The sequence below is a fragment of the Mesocricetus auratus genome, unplaced genomic scaffold (assembly GCF_017639785.1).
Source record: "Mesocricetus auratus isolate SY011 unplaced genomic scaffold, BCM_Maur_2.0 Super-Scaffold_100011, whole genome shotgun sequence".
NCBI lineage: Eukaryota > Metazoa > Chordata > Mammalia > Rodentia > Cricetidae > Mesocricetus > Mesocricetus auratus.
Genome location: NW_024429195.1, coordinates 61,837,840 through 61,858,820, shown reverse-complemented (window position 1 = coordinate 61,858,820; position 20,981 = coordinate 61,837,840). Strand labels below are relative to the sequence as shown.

Below are 20,981 nucleotides of genomic sequence, written 5' to 3'. Positions count from 1 at the left end.
GTTATCTTACAGTTCATTCGATTTGCAAGAAATTGCATTATACACTCGGCTATTTTTGCCACTGTTTACAAAAAGGATCATAAATTTAGAATAGATGTAAAATTGATGATCAGAATCTATCGAGCAATGGTGGAAATCTATGTGCAAACAATTTTACATTTAGTTTCTTGTGTCAATTACTGTTTGTTTTATTTTGAAACAGCGTCTCTCCATTTAACCCTGGCTCACCTTAAATTCACTATATAGGCCAGATAAGCTTCAAATTCAGAGACTACAGAGATCTACCTGGCCTTGCCTCACAGGTCCCAGAATTAAAGACTTGCACCACAAAATCAAGCAGATACTTACTAAACTAAAAATAAAAATTGCACTTCTAAATTTTTCTAGGTTTTTTTTTCTCCTAGATTTTCCTACACTAAGAACTTGCTTATAAAAATTAGTAACTTTTATGCTATTAATCTTATGTATGATAGTAGGGTGGAATAGTTCATTTTACAAATACAAATAGCAGTGACATTACCAAGTGCATTTTGATATAGAGATTACAAAGCCTATTCATGTGATTGTATTATTTATTATATTAAATTACATTTTTCCTCAATATATGTTTTTGTCTAAACTAGAAACATGAATGCTTCACATGTCAGTCCCATCTCCCTCTCCCACTCCTCCTCCCTTGTCCCTCCACCAGCCCTCCCAGCCCCCAACCCAATCCCCACATCATTCGCCAACATTTGTAAGTAATAAAGATGCACCTGAGGCTGCAAAATAGGTAGATAAGCCCTATTTGATTTAGTTATTCACCCAGAACTTTTTTCCTTTATTTCTTTTCTTCTCTTTTTTGTTTTGTTTGTTGTTGTTGTTTAGAGACAGGATTTTAGTAAATTGTACAAGCTGGCCATGGAATTCTGACTAAAGATAAAAAACATTTCGTAGCACATCTCTTAAAGTTGAATCAGTGAGTAGTAATTTGTATTATCTTCTTTGGGAAAGTAAAAGCAAAATGTGGAGAATGGATACTCAAACACTTTGTGACATAGAGTGGAATATAATTAGTGAACATTCATATAGTAAGATGAGTTTTCAAACATAAGTAAACAGTAGAATGCATAAATGTTAAATACTTTCATAATAAAAACCCTCAAGGCTACAGCATGATACATTACTAAGCTTCTTGACTTTGCTAGTATCAACCACATAACTCCTCAAAATTAATACTGTCTTTACTGACTAGTGCTTTCTCTTGGACAGGTGAAAAGATACAGCACTGAGGATAATTACAAGCTCACTTGAACAAGAAAATTCTGTAGTTTGGAAGGATGTTTTCATGACCTTGGTAGAAAACACATGCAAATTGCGTAGATTTCAAAGAAACTGAGTTCCTTCCTGAAGACAGCTGGCACTGTAAAAGGGAGAAAATTTCTCCCTGAAAATTTCTCCACAATTTAGGAAGAAACCCTGATGTCTTTGCCTCCTCATTTCCAGAATTAAACTTTCATTTCTGACTTGGAACATACTTAGTTTGTGAAGCATGTCAAAGACTACAAAGGTTTATCAGCACTGCACTGATGACCAGCTCCCATGCAAATGTGTCCAATGCACTAATTTTCAGTTATTAATTTTTTAACCTTGTCTAATGTGTTAATGACATTACTAACGTGAAAATTTTAATGATTTTCTGTACTAAACCCAGCAAGTCATATTTATTATGGGCCATTGGTACTGGTACATATAACTCTTTTTGTATTGTCTCAGAATGGGTGGGACACAACCTTGTGGAGGACACAGAGCAATGGATGAAAGAGTCGAGAAGGAAAGGAATAGGGTAATTACAGAAGTTTAGTTGGTCCACAGGGAATATTTTATAACATAAATTTTACAGTTCTGCACACAAAATGGTGAAGTTAAATGAATGGAAATGAGTATTTCCAATTTCATTATTATTCAAATAATTTCTGTGATGCAGAAATAATATATACTTATAATATTATTTTGTTCTTTTGGGTTTACCAGATATCAAGATGTATAGATAAAACAGCACAAAGCAGGAAAATTAATAAAGAGCCAAAGCCAAATAAGACGACCCTTGAATTATAAGTGCACACTGATAAAGAATTGGCAGAGACCCGGCCCACATTTCTATGACTCAAAACCTCTCTGTAGCTGCCAAGATAGTCATTACCAGAATAAAAAGCCAAAATGAAAACCGCAGTTTTCTAGTTGTGTTTAATGCAGGAAGTAGAGAATGGTCATGCATTTCGGAAAGTAACCCCACATTGACGTTCACTGTCGGGAAAAGTGACCTCAACGGATGCTTCATCTCATGTTAACTTTCCTCCTCTGCTTTACTGCATTGAGCTTCTCGAGGTCTGCGTACTGTGGGTTTCTATGGGTTCAATAAAAATGCTAACAGACAAAATAAAAATAGCCATAAAGAATTGTTGTGACCTTTCTGCAATTCACATCAGGATGGCAGGATTCCACTATATTTTTCAAGCAGTTCAATTTAATGCTACTGCAAGATTTGAGGTTATTCCCTTCTACACATTCAGAAGTGCTGTGGCCTGCCTAGTCCTGTGGAAGAGACACAGGAATCGAGAAAAGAGTACAAAGAGGTAGAGGGCAACTACTAAAGTTCAGTTGGTCCACAGGGGAAGACATTTCTACAAGGAACATGACCTCTAGAGAACCAGGAGGTGAGTTGGAGCTGATGATGCTCTAGTGTTCCAATAATACTGTTTACTGTGGAGGCTGTGTTGGGAATCCATTATTCTCTTACATACAGTTTTCTTTATATAAAGACAAACAAACATGCTATATACTACTAGGTAATATACTACTCTACACATATGCCTCCAGAATGCCCTTTTTTATTAAAGTAGAATTTAAACAATGATCAATATTAAAAGTTAAAAGATTATCCCACACATTGAATGTCCTTACAGAGTAGTGATACTGAATGCCTTTCATTTCCTAGAGTTTTGGAGGACCTCTCTAGCTAGTCTATCTTCTGGACATGAGAACAACTTGCTCACAAAGCTGCTCTATTAAAGAAAGACCAATTTGGCAGGTAGTAGCCACATATTATTTTTGATATTCAATATTAAAATTAACTTTTAAAATGTCAAGGGGACTTTGCCAATGCCTGGGAGTAATCATGGAATTATAAGAACCACATGTTGTTGGAGCTCACAAAAGTGTGAACTTAAGAGAGTCTCATGACAGCTTTTGTTAAGTATTTGGGGAATTATCTTGTTAGACAATTATTAATGTGCTAATATTATAAATAGTGTAAATGCTTTTAAAAAGATTTAAACAGTAATTTTTAAAGTTAAGTAATTATGCTATAATGACGTCATTCATTCAGTACACATGTTGATATGTCTCTTTCTAATGGTAATATGCTTTTATTTTGTAAGTTTCTAAATTATAAGTAAGTTTAGAAATAGAAGTATCATATACAATTTGGACATTAATGAAATTTTATGCTGAAATAAGGAACTATGAGCATATCTTTCACAAATGATAATAAATGGTATAAACAAGAGCAAGTTTTTAGAAAGCATAATTAAATTAAACTTACGATAAATATTAATGGACATTCTTAGAAAAATCCAAGTTAGAAAAATCTAGTAATATAAGAATAATTATGAAACAAAACAGTAAAGGTTTAATGCATAAAAAATATTTCATCTCGGGTGCGAAAAGTTTTTTTTGAGCAGCATAGTCCGAGGTTCATACTGAACTCAAAATATTGGGAAGATTAATTGAGTCTTTATACAGCAGTGAGAAGTGTGTAGAAGACGGAGGTTAGCCTTTGAAAGAAGATCTCTGTGACCTGTGTAAACTGGAGCCCCACAAACACTTCCAACAAGCATAGGTCAGAAGAGGGTCATGGCTCCAGGCCCTCTGGACCACTGCTTGCCCAGAGGAGTGTGCTCACCGCGTTAATCTCTCGTCCTCCAGTTCCAAGTCTGCCACCGTGATGAGCTGGTCCAGCTTGAATTTAGTATCGATAATCTCTGCCTCCCGAGGAGAGTATGTACCACCTTCTTTCTGCTTCTGTCTAATTCTGAAACAAGGGCAGGGTAATCAGTGCAGAAACTGTCACAGAAATATGGCAGATTAGGTACAGGGTTTTCTTTTTTTCTTTTAAAGCAAAACAATTTAGACAAATAATTCTTTTGTTCTATGCGATCTAACCGTCCTCCCTTTGCGTGTTCCCTCATTTTGTCACAAAAGGAAAATAAAATGGAAACAGCCAGGGATTCTGAATATCGGTGTTAAAAAATCAATTAGCTATGTTTCTTATAATGAAACATTTTACATGTATCAAATATACAAATATATAAATTGGCTTTTAAATTGTCTCATTTAATTGTTATGGGATTATGAGATATAACGCATCTGTATTTTATAATCAGAAAACTCAGAATGAGGTTCAAAATTAGGTAATATGACCCTGAAAACATAAACAAGTTGCTTTTGTTTTGTTTAGTTTTTGTTTCATTTTTGAGACAGAGATTTATATTTCATTTTGTAGTTCTGACTAGTTTGAGACTCTCTATTTAAATCTGCTGGTCTTGAACTCATAGAAATCCCCCTGTGTCTGCCTCAAGAGTGCTGGGTTTAAAGGAATTATCTCCCACTAGTCCAAAGTCTTTTTAATTTAAGGTCTTTATCTACATATTTCTCTATGTATAGTATGACACATTATATGACCATATTTTGATTCTATGTCAATCATTAGTATTTCACATGTGTTGTGTATGATATTGATATCTAGAATGATGTCAAGAGCATACAATGTGGCCCCATCCTCAAAGACCCTATATATTTGAGCAATATGTTCAAAATGTATAAAAAGCAAAGAAAAATATTAAAGCTAGACTCATGAGGCAGCAATTGACTCCTTGATAAAGTATTTCGAGTGCCTACCATTATTAGTATTCAAAGGACATAGAGAAGTCCAGTTTGACTTAGAAGCTCTGGATCCAGAGAGCAGCACCCTTCAGATGAACTGAACTAAAACAGAGTTTTAGAAACCATGTCACTAGACATTCACCTAAGAACAGATTCCCTTTGTTTGAATGAAGATAATGGGAGGCTGTATTAAACAGTAAAAGCCCTCTTGCCTATGCAAGGGTTCACGTTGGAAGAAAATAGGAGGTCAAATACAATTTTGGAGCAAACAAAGGTTTAAACACTGAAAATGAGTACTTCATATTGACAAGGTCTATAACTTGTACAGTATTCTTTTTGCATTTTTTCATGTCAAGGCATTTTGATAATGTTCCAAAACTCTTACTAAAATGTAAATTTTTTCCTAATTGTCTAGAATCATGACTTTCCCTTGTTATCATTCGGAGGAGTCTGAAAACTGTCTGTGTTACAGGGAAAATATCTTTGAAAAGAGACTTTCAAATCATACATTAAAATGCTGACTTAAGAGACTCAAGATGAAAAAGATGGTGTGTGGCATTTAAACTACTCAGGCAATGTTTGTAGTTAAGCATTAGGCCTGTAGAGCTATTTAGAAAACCATAAGGCTAGATATTTTCACAAATCTTTTAGCTATTTCTCTGATGAACCTCCACTTTAGGAAATTTGAGAGAAATTTCCCCTGAGGTTTTATGAGAGGAGGTGGATAAAAATGGGAAGAGAGACTTTGAAAGACAAGGTCATGGGTGCTGCTTACGAGACAGGAACGATCGTGTGAAAAACCCACCAGGAAGAGATGTCTTTAACAGTTGTCCCTTCTGTGACAAATTTAAGACTTAAGTACCTGGTTGGAGCATCTTAAATTAAACCTACTCAGACTCTTTGTAGGGGAGGGCTCTGGAACCACCATGTTCAGTTTTATTTACCGTATTGTCTCTAAACTACAAAAAGACCTACTGTGGAATAAGCCTTCTGTACACTGTGAAGATGTGTTGCTCTCATTGTTAATAAAAGGCTGATTGATTGATAGGTAGGGACAGAGCCAATCAGTAGTCTAGCTGTATAACTCTGCCTACACCCACCTTCATTTATCTTCTGTGATAATTGAGTGGGCCTTGATTGCATTTCTGCTTTGTCACCTGTCAGAATGCTAAACTTTGTCCAGAGGGGTACTGTAGTAACCTGACCAGGCAAAGGGTCAGGGAGTTTCTCTCTTTCTGGGTTCTGGTACTGAATGTTTCATTTCATTTCATTTCATTTTTGAGTTAGGGTCTCCTGTTTCAGCCCTGGATAACCTGGGATTCACTCTATAGACCAGGTTAGTTTCGAACACAAATGTACCTGCATCTGCCTTCTAAGTGCTCCTATTAAAGACATGTACCACATAAGTGACTGGTGAAATTTTGGTGTTCCATGTGGGGTCACAGCAGCCCACCTGAGGAGTTCTCAGTGGCCCTCTGCCCATCTCATTAGCCATTGACTCCACAAAGCACCAGTCTGCCCAAACCATTCAGTATAAATGAGATACATCATCAAAAATTCTAACCTCCAATAAGGATGGGTAACTTCTGTAAACAGCTGCCTTCCCTCTGTCATGCTTCTTTGCCATGACAAGTTTATACATACTTGTAATAGTCATCCCATGGTAACTTTGGGAAAAGACTTCTTGACTTTTAGTTTCCTCAGTGGTCAGTTTCCCTAGTCTAATGAGACTGGATACTCAGCTGTACTCTCAGCTTTTGATCTCTTTTAACCTCTTTTACTCCTGTTCTCACCTGTATTTATATCAAATGTTTCCTATCAGAATAGCAGGATTTTCTTCTTTTGTTCAATTCATAACACATATTCCAGGTAGGTTGGGAGCCTTGTAAATTTAAGAAAAATTAAACATAAGTGTTTCCCATTTGCATAACTGCTGTGGTTATTGTTTCTTGACTGGACTCTGAAAGATAAAATGCCCACAGAGAATCTGGGACACATCTTACCTTGCAAAGGCAAAAATAGCTGTTCCAAGGAGGATTATTGAAAGTATACACAAAGTGACTGACAGGATGATCTCCACAGTTCTTTCTGAAAGCCCTTCACCTGAGAAAGAACAAAACATGATCATTAGCACTTCCTTGGAGTTCTATCTTGGGTCTCAAACCACATAGATCATTTTTTCGGTATATTAGTTAGGAGTACCAGCAAAATAATTAAATTTGCTACTTCCTCTTCTCCTATTCCTCTTCCTCCTTCCCCTTCCTTTTCTTACTATTAGTTTGGAGGTTGACTCCTTAATTTTTTTCCTGCTCTATAAAGAATTCATACCTTTGTGATCTCACACCACCTCATGGCTTCATAATTTCATCCATATGATAATTGCTTGATTTTTTTACTAATTAACTTCAGACTTCTATTTACCTACAGGATATTTTTACTGAGACTTATAGCTATAATCTCATAGTCAGTATGTCCATAATATAATAGTTTCTCTTTTTAACTGGATCCTAATCTCAGTTGAAGAGAATTCCATTACTCTAGTTGCTGTGGTAAAAAAGAAATGACTCTCTTGTATGGCTTTCATAGTTTACTTTCCATTGGTATTATTGTATACATCATATAATATATTTGTAACTGTATGTATATATATACATATATATGTGTGTGTGTGTGTAACTGTATATATATAGTCACAAGAGTCCTTTTTACTAAACAAAATCACAGTCTATTGGAGATGTGATCATATTTCAATGTGAGAGAATAAAGAATAAAGTAAGTACCAAGTATCACTGGAATGGAATTACATGCATTGTAAGCAGTTTGATGTAGGTGCTGGGTACCTAAATCTTCTCTATAATGTAACAGGCACTTTTAAAACCATAGAACCTACTCTACAACCCCTCTTCACTTGCTTTCTTACAGGGGATTGCTCAGTCATATATCAATGACTTGTTATAGGATAAATACATATGTCTTTCTAACTTATATGGGAAAATCTTCACACTCAATATGCTGCATTTGGAGAAATTTTAACTGATGTGATTCATAATTTTACTATAAAATGTTTCATTTCAATGACAAAATAGTTCAAGATTTGTAAAATAAGCAAAGATTAATGTTTTATATTTTCCCTCTAGATTGATGACTATAAAATGCTATCACGTTCCTGTAACTCTTGATCTGCATGATAGAGGTGAATGAATACTGAGTTTAAACAGTCATCAGAATTTCATGTCCCTTCGTATACCCCACTCCATTTAAAGGATGTTATAAAAGCAAGTGTCTCGTGTGATATTAGCTACACCATCTCATTTGCTAAAATCTCAATTCTTTGTTTTATGAATTTTTAACATGCTGCATCTAATCAGATATTCTTGCCAAAAGAAACACGAAGATGAATAAGGAATCTTGCTTATCAGGTAATGGTGAGACACAGAGACTTACAACTCAGTTTTCAGAGGCCACAAAATGAAATTTCAGACTAGATTACCATTTCAAAGTGAGGAAATGACATACAATATATTAATAAACAGCATGTAATCCTCTGAGCCCATGTATTACAAAAGTGCCTTCAGGAGGGGACGCAATGTACTATGATCTCTGGGCACACTTCCTGATTCACTGCTATACTTGAATGAGGTCATTTCTGCAACTCCTGCCAAACAAAGTGGGATTCTTTTACGTGATTTTCCTCATAATATATACAAGCTATTTCCTTATTAGACTTAGCCTCTGTTAATTAAATCATTTTGTTCATATAATATATTCTAGCATTGTAATTTAGCAATTTATAATAAAAAGCCCTATTATTCATAATTAGTATTTTCTAACTGAAATTATTATTACTTAAATTCATAACAGGGTTACAACATTTTAAAATGAGTACTTTGAGTTAAATGAAAGGTATTAATCTCAACTAAAATATTGGCCTCCTCCTTTTAGTCTCCTCATTCTGTGTATATGCTCTTAAAGTTAATATATGGGGAAACTGTCCTTTCTATTATTAAATTACTAGTCTTTTGGGATATTAAAACACAAAATGAACAATTAATAAAGATAAATTTTAAAATACTTGTGTGTGGGGGAGGTGTTTAGGCATCAGCTTGTGAAGGCAAGCCAGTGGAAGTAGGAGGACAATATCTGGGAATTGACCCTGCTGTGGGTTGTGTTTCATGCAAAGGTAGTCAGGCTGGCACAGTAAGCTATCGCACTCTGATGTATTTTGCCAAAACTAATATCAGCATTTTAGAATTATGGTTATATGGGAGGGAGGCACAATAAGGGTTGGAGGTGATGCCCTCATTAATTAGCACAAGTCAGTGTTCTACATTATGTACATAGACCATGGCATCATTGTAAAACTCAAAATAAGTACTTTTCTAATGGTCAATCAATTCACTTAAAAATGACGATACCCTAAAATGTGCTGCAAGAGCATCTTTCTCCAACAGACTGGCAAAACTTTGAAAGAAGACAAACAATGCTCACCAGAGTGTCAGAAAAAGCCATTTATTCATTGTGAAAAGAAATCTATTGTCAAATCTTGGTTCACAAACCAACAAAACAAAACACACTTCTAAAACATGTTTGTTTGTGAAATGTTAACCTTAAAAGACAAGATGGTAGGACACGAGAGCAGCTAGAAATGGTTTTAAATGCCGAGAGGAGGAAGTGGCGCAGAACCGTGATCAAGCAGAGGTGTTGGCCACCATGAAACTGGAAGTAGCTTCAGGACATGGTGATGCTCTCTCCCCTCCCCCATAGTGTCTTACAGTAGCTAGCAGTACAACACTGACCAGAGTCACACTGCCTGGATGTGAAAGCTGATGCCACCTATGCCTTTGCTCGGCTAAAACCCACTGCGTCAAGTTTCTTGCTTATGGGTTAGTGACGTCTGTAGGAATGCATGGTACGGAGTTAAGAGTGGACACGGGGTTTTATTTCTAAAGCCACTTCCAAGATTTGAATTTATGCAACAGTGTCAGGTGTCTTTGTTAGTAATCATTTCATAATCACACAGCCATTCCCCAAACTAAAATCCCTCAGTTGACTTACAAAGTAGGTATTAGTATTGTCATTATAAGCATTTTCTTAGCTGTCTTGAGGTATCTAATTTCAACACATACTAAAAACGTATTAAATATACCTGATTGACTGTAGAATTTGCGAGGCTCTTCCTACATCAACACTGTTTTACTAAGTAAATACACATTCCCTCTGCTTCTTGGCTACCTTGGAAGATGTGATTGATGCTACAGATGACATAGCAACTCTCTCTCTCTCTCTCTTCTCTCTCTCTCTCTCTCTCTCTCTCTCTCACACACACACACACACACACACACACACACACACACCTCTCCCCTCTCTCACCTGGAATACATTGGGATTTTTTGCACAGTAATTAAATGAGAAGTGTCATGACAACAGAAAGCCATCAGAGAGTTCCTTTACCATAGGTCTTAGGATCTCATCTTGCTCTGCTTTAACAAGGGCCTTGTAAGGTACAGAAAAAGATGCCTGGTTTTGATTCATAGACATGCTCTACAGTTAAATCTTATAAACAACACATTGCCTACACTCAGTCTCCACGAACTCGCATGCCTTAGGAAGATTTAAAAAGCTGGAGAGGGGCCGGGCCTGTGTGGCGCATGCCTTTAATCCCAGCACTCAGGAGGCAGAGGCAAGCAGATCTCTGTGAGTTCAAGGCCAGCCTGGTCTACAGAGAAAGTTCCAGGACAGCCTCCAAAGTAATACAGAGAAACTCTGTCTAAAAAAAATCACCCCCCCAAAAAAAAGCTGGAGAGGGTTCATGCAAGTGATGAAAATGAGGATGCTAGTGTCCAATCTAAGGAAAAAACAAAATCAATTAATTAAGATTCAAGTATATGTTATTTCCCATTTTCTACTACATGTCATAAAGATTTCTCTCAGTGCAAGATTTTTACTAAATTTTAACCCTTTTAGTTCGTTGGCATATGATGATTTTTTTGGCACTTATTTTCAATCCTGTGTGCTAACACCCATGAGAGAACATCTACCACCAGCATGATCTGTCAAAGTAGAGCCTTGATAAATCTCTCAAGTATTGAAGTTTTAATTAATCAATGCATATCTGCCCGTTATTAGACAACCTTGATGGGACCTGTACTCCCTCCACTGAAGTCTAGGATTAAATTCATGCATGTCTTTAGTAGGCTTGTCAGCATCACGAGGTTCTACTAGTCTACTAAAAATGAGGCCATCTGTCCTAACACATAGCATATCTGGGACAGAAAATGACTCAGACTTCCTCTGTCATCATCTGGATACACAGAGGTATTATTGCAAATAATGTCTCTTTGCTTACCCCCAGGTGCTCAGTGATCCATTCCATCTGTGGACCTTTGCTCATTACTGAAACAATCACTGTTATTTCCCTTTTGAGTCCTTCTACTTTATCTTCTTTGCTGTGCTCTTTTGCCAAGAGTACTTTTTCTGTTCCACTGCCTCTATTTGTGTCCCCCTCTCTCATCTGTCACTGTTTTAATAGTCATTTAAACATCTCAGGGCAAAAGCCAATTATAAAACCACTATCCATCAAGAGGGTGTCTAAGAGTGTCCAAAAGACTTTCCTTACATCACTGATATATGATTATGACACTGAACTTGGAGAAATCAGGTAATGGATCCCTTCTTGGTGACTTCCATCCCATTGACACTCAGTTTGCTATGTCCAGTCTATGTCTCACTAGTTCCTTCTTCTGTGGCCTTTCTGAGAGCCTGTACTTCATCTTCATTCCATATCATTCACAATTATGAAAGCCCCCTTAATTTATAGGGTGTGTAGGAATTACTGTCTCGATGATTTGGTGGTAGTTGTCATGTTTCCAATCACAATCAGTATGTGTTTCTGAAATTGGTTCTGGTTTAGCCCCTTGCCTTGATTTCTTGATCATATGTAGAGAGAATGAAGGGGAAGCCATCATTGACAAGTGACTCGAAACTGTTCTGTTATGCCTTTTGGAAAAATGTAAGTAACCATGACCTTGTACTGCACGGTTCTTGATTCTTGACTGTCACTCTTTCTAGGGAAGATGTCATTCATATCACTCTGATGTCTTAACTTGTTCTGTCACACAAATGACTAAGCCTGGCTTCAATTGATGGTCTACACAAAACCACACATTTAGTGACAGGCAGAAGAGGCACATGACCCCCAGACAGCAAACCTGGCTCCCCTCATCTCTTCCTTATAAAGAAGGTACTTCAGTTCTGCATCTTGCCTACCTTGTATCTTCCATCAGTAAATACAGAAGAACAGTTATTATTTAGCCACAAGAATTGCTGCCAAATTCTGATTATGCTGACCACAGTGCACACAGTTTGCTGTGATGATATCAGGACAGGATAAAATCAGTTATCCCATGAGAAAATATTCCACACAATTTCAAAACTACAAGTCCAAGAGGTCTGCCTTCTCATGAGTACATTTATTAGGTACAGTTAACCAACACAATGCTTTTACACCCAAGCACTTGAACATACCCGATTTGTTATTCAAGCCTGTATGTAGTACATCTCTTGATTTAATTCTACAGTACAGGTTTTTTTCTTTTTCTATGTAGAAGTGCCAGAAGCTAGTTCTTTGGCCAGCTAACACTTCCACATCTGAGATAGACTGAAACTGGTGGAAAAATCCACTGTTACACACTGACTCTTCTCCCTGAACTGTGTTGTAGTTCATGATGTGTTGATAGGTCACCAAGATCAGCACCATACATAAACTTTATACACTTTCAAGTAATATTCCATAGATATACCCATTTGAGTATTTTGTTAGGCAGATTATAAGTTTTTAAACACTGCTGTAATTATTTAAAAACTTATGATTCTTTAATTGAAACTATAGAGAACTAATGAAGTAAAAATCCTTTGAAAACCTTTGACTGTAACTCATCTAAAGAACCTATTTAGGCCCAGATAGATAACTGAGGTATCAAGAACACTTTTCATCGCAGAGTACCCAGGTTTGGTTTCCAGCACCCAAATAATGGTCCATAAGCATCTGCAAATCCAATTCCATGAAGTCTGATACCCTCCTCTGAGTCATTAAAAATTGAACAATTTAAGAACTACAGTTTTTAATCTTTGCACATTGTTTTATGAAGATTTTTTAAAAAATCTTGCTATCTTCTCAAGTTTTGATCAAGAAGACATATTAAAGAAACTAAGTTATTATTTTAAGTCACAAAGCTAAGATTTAAATTCAGGTCTTTAAGACTTCATGGTAGTTAGTACAATCCTGAGTGAAAATGTTGGGATTTGAAACTCAATGACTTAAACAATGTGAGCACTTAAAGAGTATGACTTAAATTAGCGCTTCACATTCCTGACACAACTGATGTCAAAGGGATGCTATGTGAAGTGTGGAAATTCAGATGTCATGAGAAGCGCTATTCTGCATTCATGAGCATCCTCAGCAACAGCACCACCACCTATCACCATTTCCACTTCCTAATTTCAACTCGAAGTGGTTCCAATTATTGTTAATTTTCTCTTGAGACATAAAATCACACTGATTGAGAAGCACTGATCCAAATTAAAATATAATTTTAAAGAATTTGACAGCTATTACATAAAGTGAGTCTAGGAGGTACGTTTGATACAGAATATCAAAGTTAGGATCCAATTATTGTAAAGGAACAGATGACATATGTTCATATGACTGAACTGTATTTTGTGGATGTGATTGAAGACACTAATGAATGTAGCATGAAAGAAAAGACAAACTTGTAGTTTTGACAAACTTTCAAGGGAAAATATTAGCATATGATTTCTCTTTTATGGAAACCTTTGACGTTATGAGACAATTAGAACCAAATAGTTTTTTATTTAGAATTTAATCAAGGAATGATCATTTTAGCAAAATTTACAGGGACATGTGAATAGTTGAAGCATCTGTCTTCTAAAAGAATGGTATAAATATTATTTTTCCTTAAAAAGGTTAATTATCTTTAAAATACACATGTACCAAAGACTATCCAGCCATGAATCAGTGTATTTACCAAGCATTCACTAACTGTTACCATCATATAAACACATTGAGATTATAGGTAAAGGCTGGAGGGACAACTTGGTGAATAAAATGTCTGACTTGCATACATGAGAACCAGATTTTGTATTCCCCAGAGTCCATGGTAAAAGCTTAGTGGGTAGGGTAATGGCCTGTAATCCTAACACAAGGTCCCTGAAGGTAACTGGATAGCTACAGTAGGCAAAATCTGAAGGCTCTGAATTCACCAAAGGCTCTGTCACAATAAATACACAGTGTACACAGTGTACACAGAGTACACAGTGTTGGAGACAGACGTGATGTCAACTTCCAGCCTCTCCATGCACATTGACACAAATGCATGCTCACCTGCATATGCATACTCATTCTCACACAAACATTCATATATATATATATGCACAGATGTATACACACATATTATACACATGAAAAAGAACAAATTAGAGATAAACTACAAAATCTTACCTAATGTTTTGATAGGGTCAGAGTAATCAGAGTCAGTAAACTGTCCCATGATATTTGTGGCTCTAAATTTAAACCTACAAAAGAAAAAAAAGATTCATTCTAAGATATTTTAGGTAATAATGAGTAGTATTGGTTCCTGATTTCTTTATGAACATCTTTGTCATATGTATAGAAAAGCTACTGATTTTTGTGTGCTAATTTTTATATCCTTAAAATATATATCCTCATATATAACTTTCTCTCAGGATTGTTTGCCTTTCCTATAATATTGTGTGTCTTTGTAATGAATAGATAATGACTCTATTCATTACACTGTGCATGCACTGTTCTTCATCACCAGTGCATGCACACTACCCATGTATCCCAGGGTCCATGAGAGATGCCTTTGCTCACCAGAGGGAGGAAATGGTGTGTTCATTGATAGGTTACACACATTAATGTGCTTGTAGTGTAGTGCGTGGTTGACATAAACTATACTTACAAATATTGCTTTTTTGGTTTCAGAGGTCCATTGCAAATTTTCTCTTCATTGCCAGGGATCATACAGGCATTATCAGCACCTATCACATAGATTTCTTCATTACCACTGAACTTCATCTTCCCCTCTATGCATGGGGGATTGGGGAATCCTTCATTTGTAAAATACGGCCTTGCTTTGTTGAAATATGCATCATACCATTTTGTCACATTTCCATCTTGCTGAGCTGGTAGAGGGGAAAAGAAGAATGCCCAAAATGAGCCACCTTGAAGGTATCTTCAGGTCAACACAGCACTTTAATGATTCCAGTATAGAATTCTAAATGCAGTCAGAGTCATGCCATGAACAATCATGGCTATTCAGCTTCTGAACCTGGACAGGCCTCCATCACACAGGAATCTGAAGTACTGTCATGGGGGCTGGTGTAGCAGCTAGACCAGTGGTTCTTAACAACCTATGGGTCAAGCCCTCATGGAGGTTGACTGACCCTTTTACAGAGGGTGCATATCAGATATCCTACATGTCAGGTATTTATACTACAATCCATAGCAATAGCAGCAAAAATATGAAATAGCAGCAAAAATAATCTTACGGTTGGGGGTCACTACCACATGAAGAGCTATATTCAAGGATCATAGTATTAGGAAGGTTGAGAACCACTGAGGTACACAAAAAACACCTATCAGTCACTTGTCATTACTGTTCATACTTCCAAAGAAGCTATCAAGATACTTTCTTGGCAAATCATCAAATAATTCTGACCGGTATACACAATAAATAGATCACACATCCTGATTAGTTCTTTCCTTATTTGAGTATAGTACTTTTAATATAAGTTATTGGTATAATTACTGATAATATTAAGTCTATTGATAACCTTAAATTGTGTCAGAATTATGAGTCAACTTTACTTGATAATTTTGAGAAGAACTTTCTTTAGCATTCAGAAATTGACATTCCAATGTTTCCCAAGGTAGACTGAAATCTGAGTTACCTCCTGTTTCTGCCACAAGAACTTGGACATTTTTTATTGGCCCATGATCATCATTGTAGTAGCATATCGGCATTCGGATTGCAATTGTTGTTGAGGTCACGAGGAGTTTTCCTGTAGCATCATGAACAGGGATTGGCTTGGTCTTTGGTCGTGCTGGAGCTAAAAACAGTAAAATATAACTAACTCTTTTCTGAGAAGAAGAAAATAAACACAATCTCATTTCATGTAGGTAGCTAACAGATAAAATGATGGGCAACACATGCAAATGTCAAACTAAACAGTTGTTGTATAGTAGATATACAATAACTATTATCTCATAAAATATAATTATGTATTTGAGGCTTTCCTGAGGAAATAAAGCCCAGGTGCAATTATCAGACATGTGACTCTTCTTCAGCATTAAAAACAATTTATAAATGCTGCCACAAATAAGTTTCAAAAATTATTTACATCTCACTAACTTTTTTGTTTTCTTTTTTCTTCACTTTTGTTATATTGTTGATTAATTTCTCTCCTAGTTGTAGTATCATCTTTTTACTGTTTATCCATGTCAAAACCTGGATAAACATCTCCCTTACTTTTGGTAATGTTCATACGAACAGGTAAAATTTCAGATTCACGTATAACATGCTTTTCACTATTGAATTTTTTAATACAGATACACCAGACATTAAAATTATCCATCATATTGGTTTCTCATGTGAGTCTTTCCCAGACAGAGATACATTGATAACTCATACTTTTTAATGGTTACAGTATGTAACCATTAAATGCATAATATTTCTTAAACCATTCTTAAATGAGAATTTAATTTTCTTATACTTATCAGCATTTTTATAATAATTAATCTCAAGCAGTTGACTTTGTTTGCCCTTTTATTTCTGTAGAAGAGATTCCAAATAGTAGAATTTAAGGAATCTGCATTTTATGTGTGTATGAAGGTGATATATGTGTAAAGCATGTGTATAGGTGCACAATAGTGCAGGTGTGTACACATGAGTGTGTACATTCATGATGCAGTCTAAATTTGATGCTCCATGTCTTCTTTGTTCACTTTTCATTTTAATTCACTAGAAACATAAAGAATCCAACTTGTCACAGAGATCTGCCACCATAGTGATGAATTATAGGCAGACAGTATGCCTGCTTGAGTTTTACTTGGGATCTGGGAATTTGAACTCTGGTCATCACACTTGTGTTCCAAATATTTTGTTCATCTCTCCAGTTCATCATCTATATATCTTTCACATTAGTAGATAAAATGTAGAATAATTTCAAAGATATCATAATATTTACTGTTTTGACATCAATAAATAAAGAAATCCCCAAACCAACTTCTAATAGCTGTGTATGTGTTTACTTGTATGTGTTTGTGTGTGTGTGTGTGTGTGTGTGTGTGTGTGTGTGTGTGTGTGTGTTGTTGTTTGGAAGTTATGTATCCAAACTTCAATCTTAAAAAAATATCTGTCAACAGTTTCACCAAATTTTCAATATTGTTTCCTTTTACTAGTTGAGAATTGAGCCAACAGATATAAAGGTGAATATCAAGGTTGGAACCAAACCCTTTGACTTCAGTCTTTGACTCACTCTTGTGCATTGGATCCAAAAGCAAATCTCTTGGTTGACATATCATTGGAATTCTGATGAGTAAAGGTTGGAATGAGATTGGACATGTATGAAGTTCATCGAGAGTAAAATCTGTGACAAATAAAGAGGCAGAGTGCAGGTGGCAAGATCTTTCCTGATGCAGCAGTCACAGAATGGGGAGAAGGATTTACTAGGAAACGGCCTGGTGTGTTTTTTATTCTGAACCCTCAGTGAGGTCATCGGATGTCCTTGTGGACAAATCTCGGTAACAGGAATCCACTATGTGGGTGCCATGATTCAACTGTATATTAACTGTCAGATGAAATTTTAGTGGGTTTGCTTCTATCTCAATACACTATGTAGCTAACAAAATCATATGCCTCACTAAAGACTAAGTTATCTCTATGGGGCTCCACCACAACCCCATGGACTTGCATCTCTCTGCAGGCATTAGATGAAGAGTGGAGGCCAGAAGCATTTGCCATGGAGGTGGGTGAAGCATGTGAAATGAGAAATTTCAATAAAGCATAAAATACTGTGTATTCTGTGTTTATTTATATGTGCATCTATACAAAGTGAAGAAAAGAATTCTGGATGGCATGGTTCCACCTCTGTTTTGTTTTCTTCTGAAGTCATTTTGTAAAAAAAAATTAAAGTTGAAACAACTTATGTGTTTTTATAGTTCCAAGATATAGACTTACTAGTGAAAAAAGTTAATGTGTATGTGTATGTGTACCTGCTTGTCTGTTTGTGCACAGTGTGTTTGCATGAACCTCCAGAGTCAGAAGAGGGCATTGGAACCCAGAGCTGGAAAAAGGTGCTGAGAACTTAACCCAGAACCTTTGAAAGAGTAGCAAGTGCTTTTAACCACTGAGCCACCCCTCCAGGAATTTGTCAAATAAAATACATAATGTTTATAAATAAGAATACACCATACTTATTAATTTAGTAAAATGATTAACTGTAAAATTGCATCTGACAATGACTATCTCACTCTTGATAATAACAATTTTCAGATATAGTTTGAAGGATTTTTTCAAAGATGTTCACTCTTAATCCTTATAATTAAAAGCCTGCAAGGTAGGAACTAACAGCATCTGCACTTTCTAGACTTACAAATGTTGAGGTTATTTCCTGAAGTCAAATAGATATCAAAAGACCAATCCAGGATTCAGTCTCAAGAGTTATCTAAACAGCCTGAAAGGCTGGCTGGCCAGCCACTGTGCTCCACTGCCCCTCCCAAAGAGACATTCAATTTTCCCTTAGAAAGACATACTTGGTGGAATTCTACTACAGGTTGCCTGGAACAACTACTTAAGGGTTTTTGTTGTTACTTTCTTTTTCTCCCTTCAGTCAACTCCTCCCATTCCCCAACCATCATCCCACTTGTCTCTTCCACTAGATCCACTCCTCTTTCATTTCCCTTCAGGGAAGACTCCCAGGGATATCAACTGAACACAGCATAGCAAGTTACAATAAGACTAGATGCAGGTCCTCATATCAAGGTTGGATGAGGGTCTTCTTTCTTTCTTTCTTTAGTATTTTCATTACCTTTTAAAATTTATTTGTTTATTTTAGAAACAATACTATTTTACATACCAATCTCAGACATCTTGCAGCCTTTCATTTTCTTTCATTTTTAGTACTCTCTTATGTGATAGAGGTAGCACAAAAAAATGCTTGATTTCAGTATATGGGCAAACACTTACTGGTCAAATGGACTTAAATTCGTCTTTGAGGTTTTGTGGTTATTTTAGAGGAGAATTTTGCTAAAATACGTGCAAGAATAATGAAGTAGTAGATGTAGATACACTGTAGAATTAAAATTACAATTTCGGTTATATGGGAGTTTGGTAGTAAGCTGAGCAGAAGCCAACTCCTAACACACAGACTCAGTCTAGGCAGAGACAATTTCATAAAGACCTCTTTCTAATAAAAATAAACTTTAGGTGACAGCCTTTGGGATGGACATTCTGTTCAAAAATAATTCGTGTCATCGCTTAGATGTTTAAACTATACTTTTAATATGCACACATTATTACTTAATATATGCATATCACATGCAAGTTCATCATATAAAGGTTAGCCTCCCACACGTGATTCAGATTGCAATTACCATCTAGTTAAGAAAACAACAGTTTAATGGAAGGCATTTTGTTTATACCTTTAATATCCATGGTTATTCGCATCTGCACTTTTGGTCCAGCGCCAGCACTGTTGATAGCGTAAACCTGGAACAATGAAAGGATTTATTACTACTCTAAGCTACCTGTCTACAGATATGCAAGTGAGCACGGTTATAAACAATTTTGAGATGATCTCTCTTTTAAAAAATATTTGTATCTATTAATTTTATTTTCTCAAATTGGCTTAATAGGACATATATCAGAAAGAACACTAACAATCAAGAATTTCTTACAGCTAATACTCTGAAACTTATTCCTGAGACTAAATGCTGACACAGAGTTCTCCACCACCAAGACCAGTAAGGCTGCCCTGCCATTTGAACCCTCAGGAGGAAAAGAGGAGAAAACCACCATGCTTACACTAGCTCTCCCTCTACTTTAACATCTGTTACTTCTCTCTGTAGCTAGCACATTTTGCCCTCCTTTAAATCCATATTCAAGATCTTCTGCTTGAGTCTGAGATGAAATCCAATTCCTCCTGCCTCCCCATTTTCCTGTATTAAATCATCCTCCTGAAAGTTGGCCTTAATGCCCTTCTTCACCCCTGCCCCAAAGTATCTGATGCATAACCTGCATAACGTGGCATATACACATAAAACATTTCTGCTTGTGTACGCAGAGGGTGATTTACACAAATGTGAACCCTTTCAATTAGCTTTGTGCTCAGGAAGCTCAATAACCAGAATCCTTGCCTTCCCCTCCTCTAGCTGAGTAAAACAAAGACCACAAGAGCAGTCCAAATCCCTTGTAATTATTGAACAGAATTTGGCATATGTAATATAGTCTTTGGGAACTAACTCTTTTTATATATTAATGGTCCATCCATTAATTATGTCAATATTTTGGAAATGTTTTTGTTGAATTAAACTTATAGTAATACATGGTATATATTACCTATATTAAACAGACCAACCCCAAAGACTTTGGTTAAAATAGCTAAAAGAAAAATTTGGTGTCATTTGTAACTTTTAAAAAGGAACTATTCAAAAGAAGTGGGGTCTTTTCTGTATTACATGACTTAAACTGTGGTGATGAGTAATAAAAGCTGGTGAAAAAACTGAAAGTACTTCTTAAATAGCAGGATGCATAGAAGTTACTTGGGAATCTTTTTAAATACAAATATTCATGATAAACTTCAATATCCTGAGATGTTTATATTACAATTTGCAAGCCATTATGTTTTTTAATAGACCAGCTATATCTTGTTTTATTTCTTATTTTCAATAGTCAAATTGATACAGTATTTCTTTCTATACTACCTCTGAGTATTTGCTCCTCTCAGAATGTTCTGCAAGA

The 20,981-nt window shown here is 36.0% G+C and overlaps 1 protein-coding gene across 1 annotated transcript in view; it reads right to left on the bottom strand.

Moving 5' to 3' along the window:
• Positions 1 to 20,981, bottom strand: part of Ptprq (protein tyrosine phosphatase receptor type Q) — a 172,112-nt gene that overhangs the window by 30,882 nt on the left and 120,249 nt on the right. Inside the window, exons 30-35 of the mRNA XM_005068049.2 lie at positions 19,664 to 19,730; positions 15,913 to 16,071; positions 14,922 to 15,144; positions 14,441 to 14,514; positions 6,927 to 7,026; positions 3,944 to 4,072 (exon numbers count right to left, since the gene is read on the bottom strand). Of these exons, the coding sequence (XP_005068106.2) occupies positions 3,944 to 4,072; positions 6,927 to 7,026; positions 14,441 to 14,514; positions 14,922 to 15,144; positions 15,913 to 16,071; positions 19,664 to 19,730 (752 nt within the window). The remainder of the gene's footprint in view (positions 1 to 3,943; positions 4,073 to 6,926; positions 7,027 to 14,440; positions 14,515 to 14,921; positions 15,145 to 15,912; positions 16,072 to 19,663; positions 19,731 to 20,981) is intronic.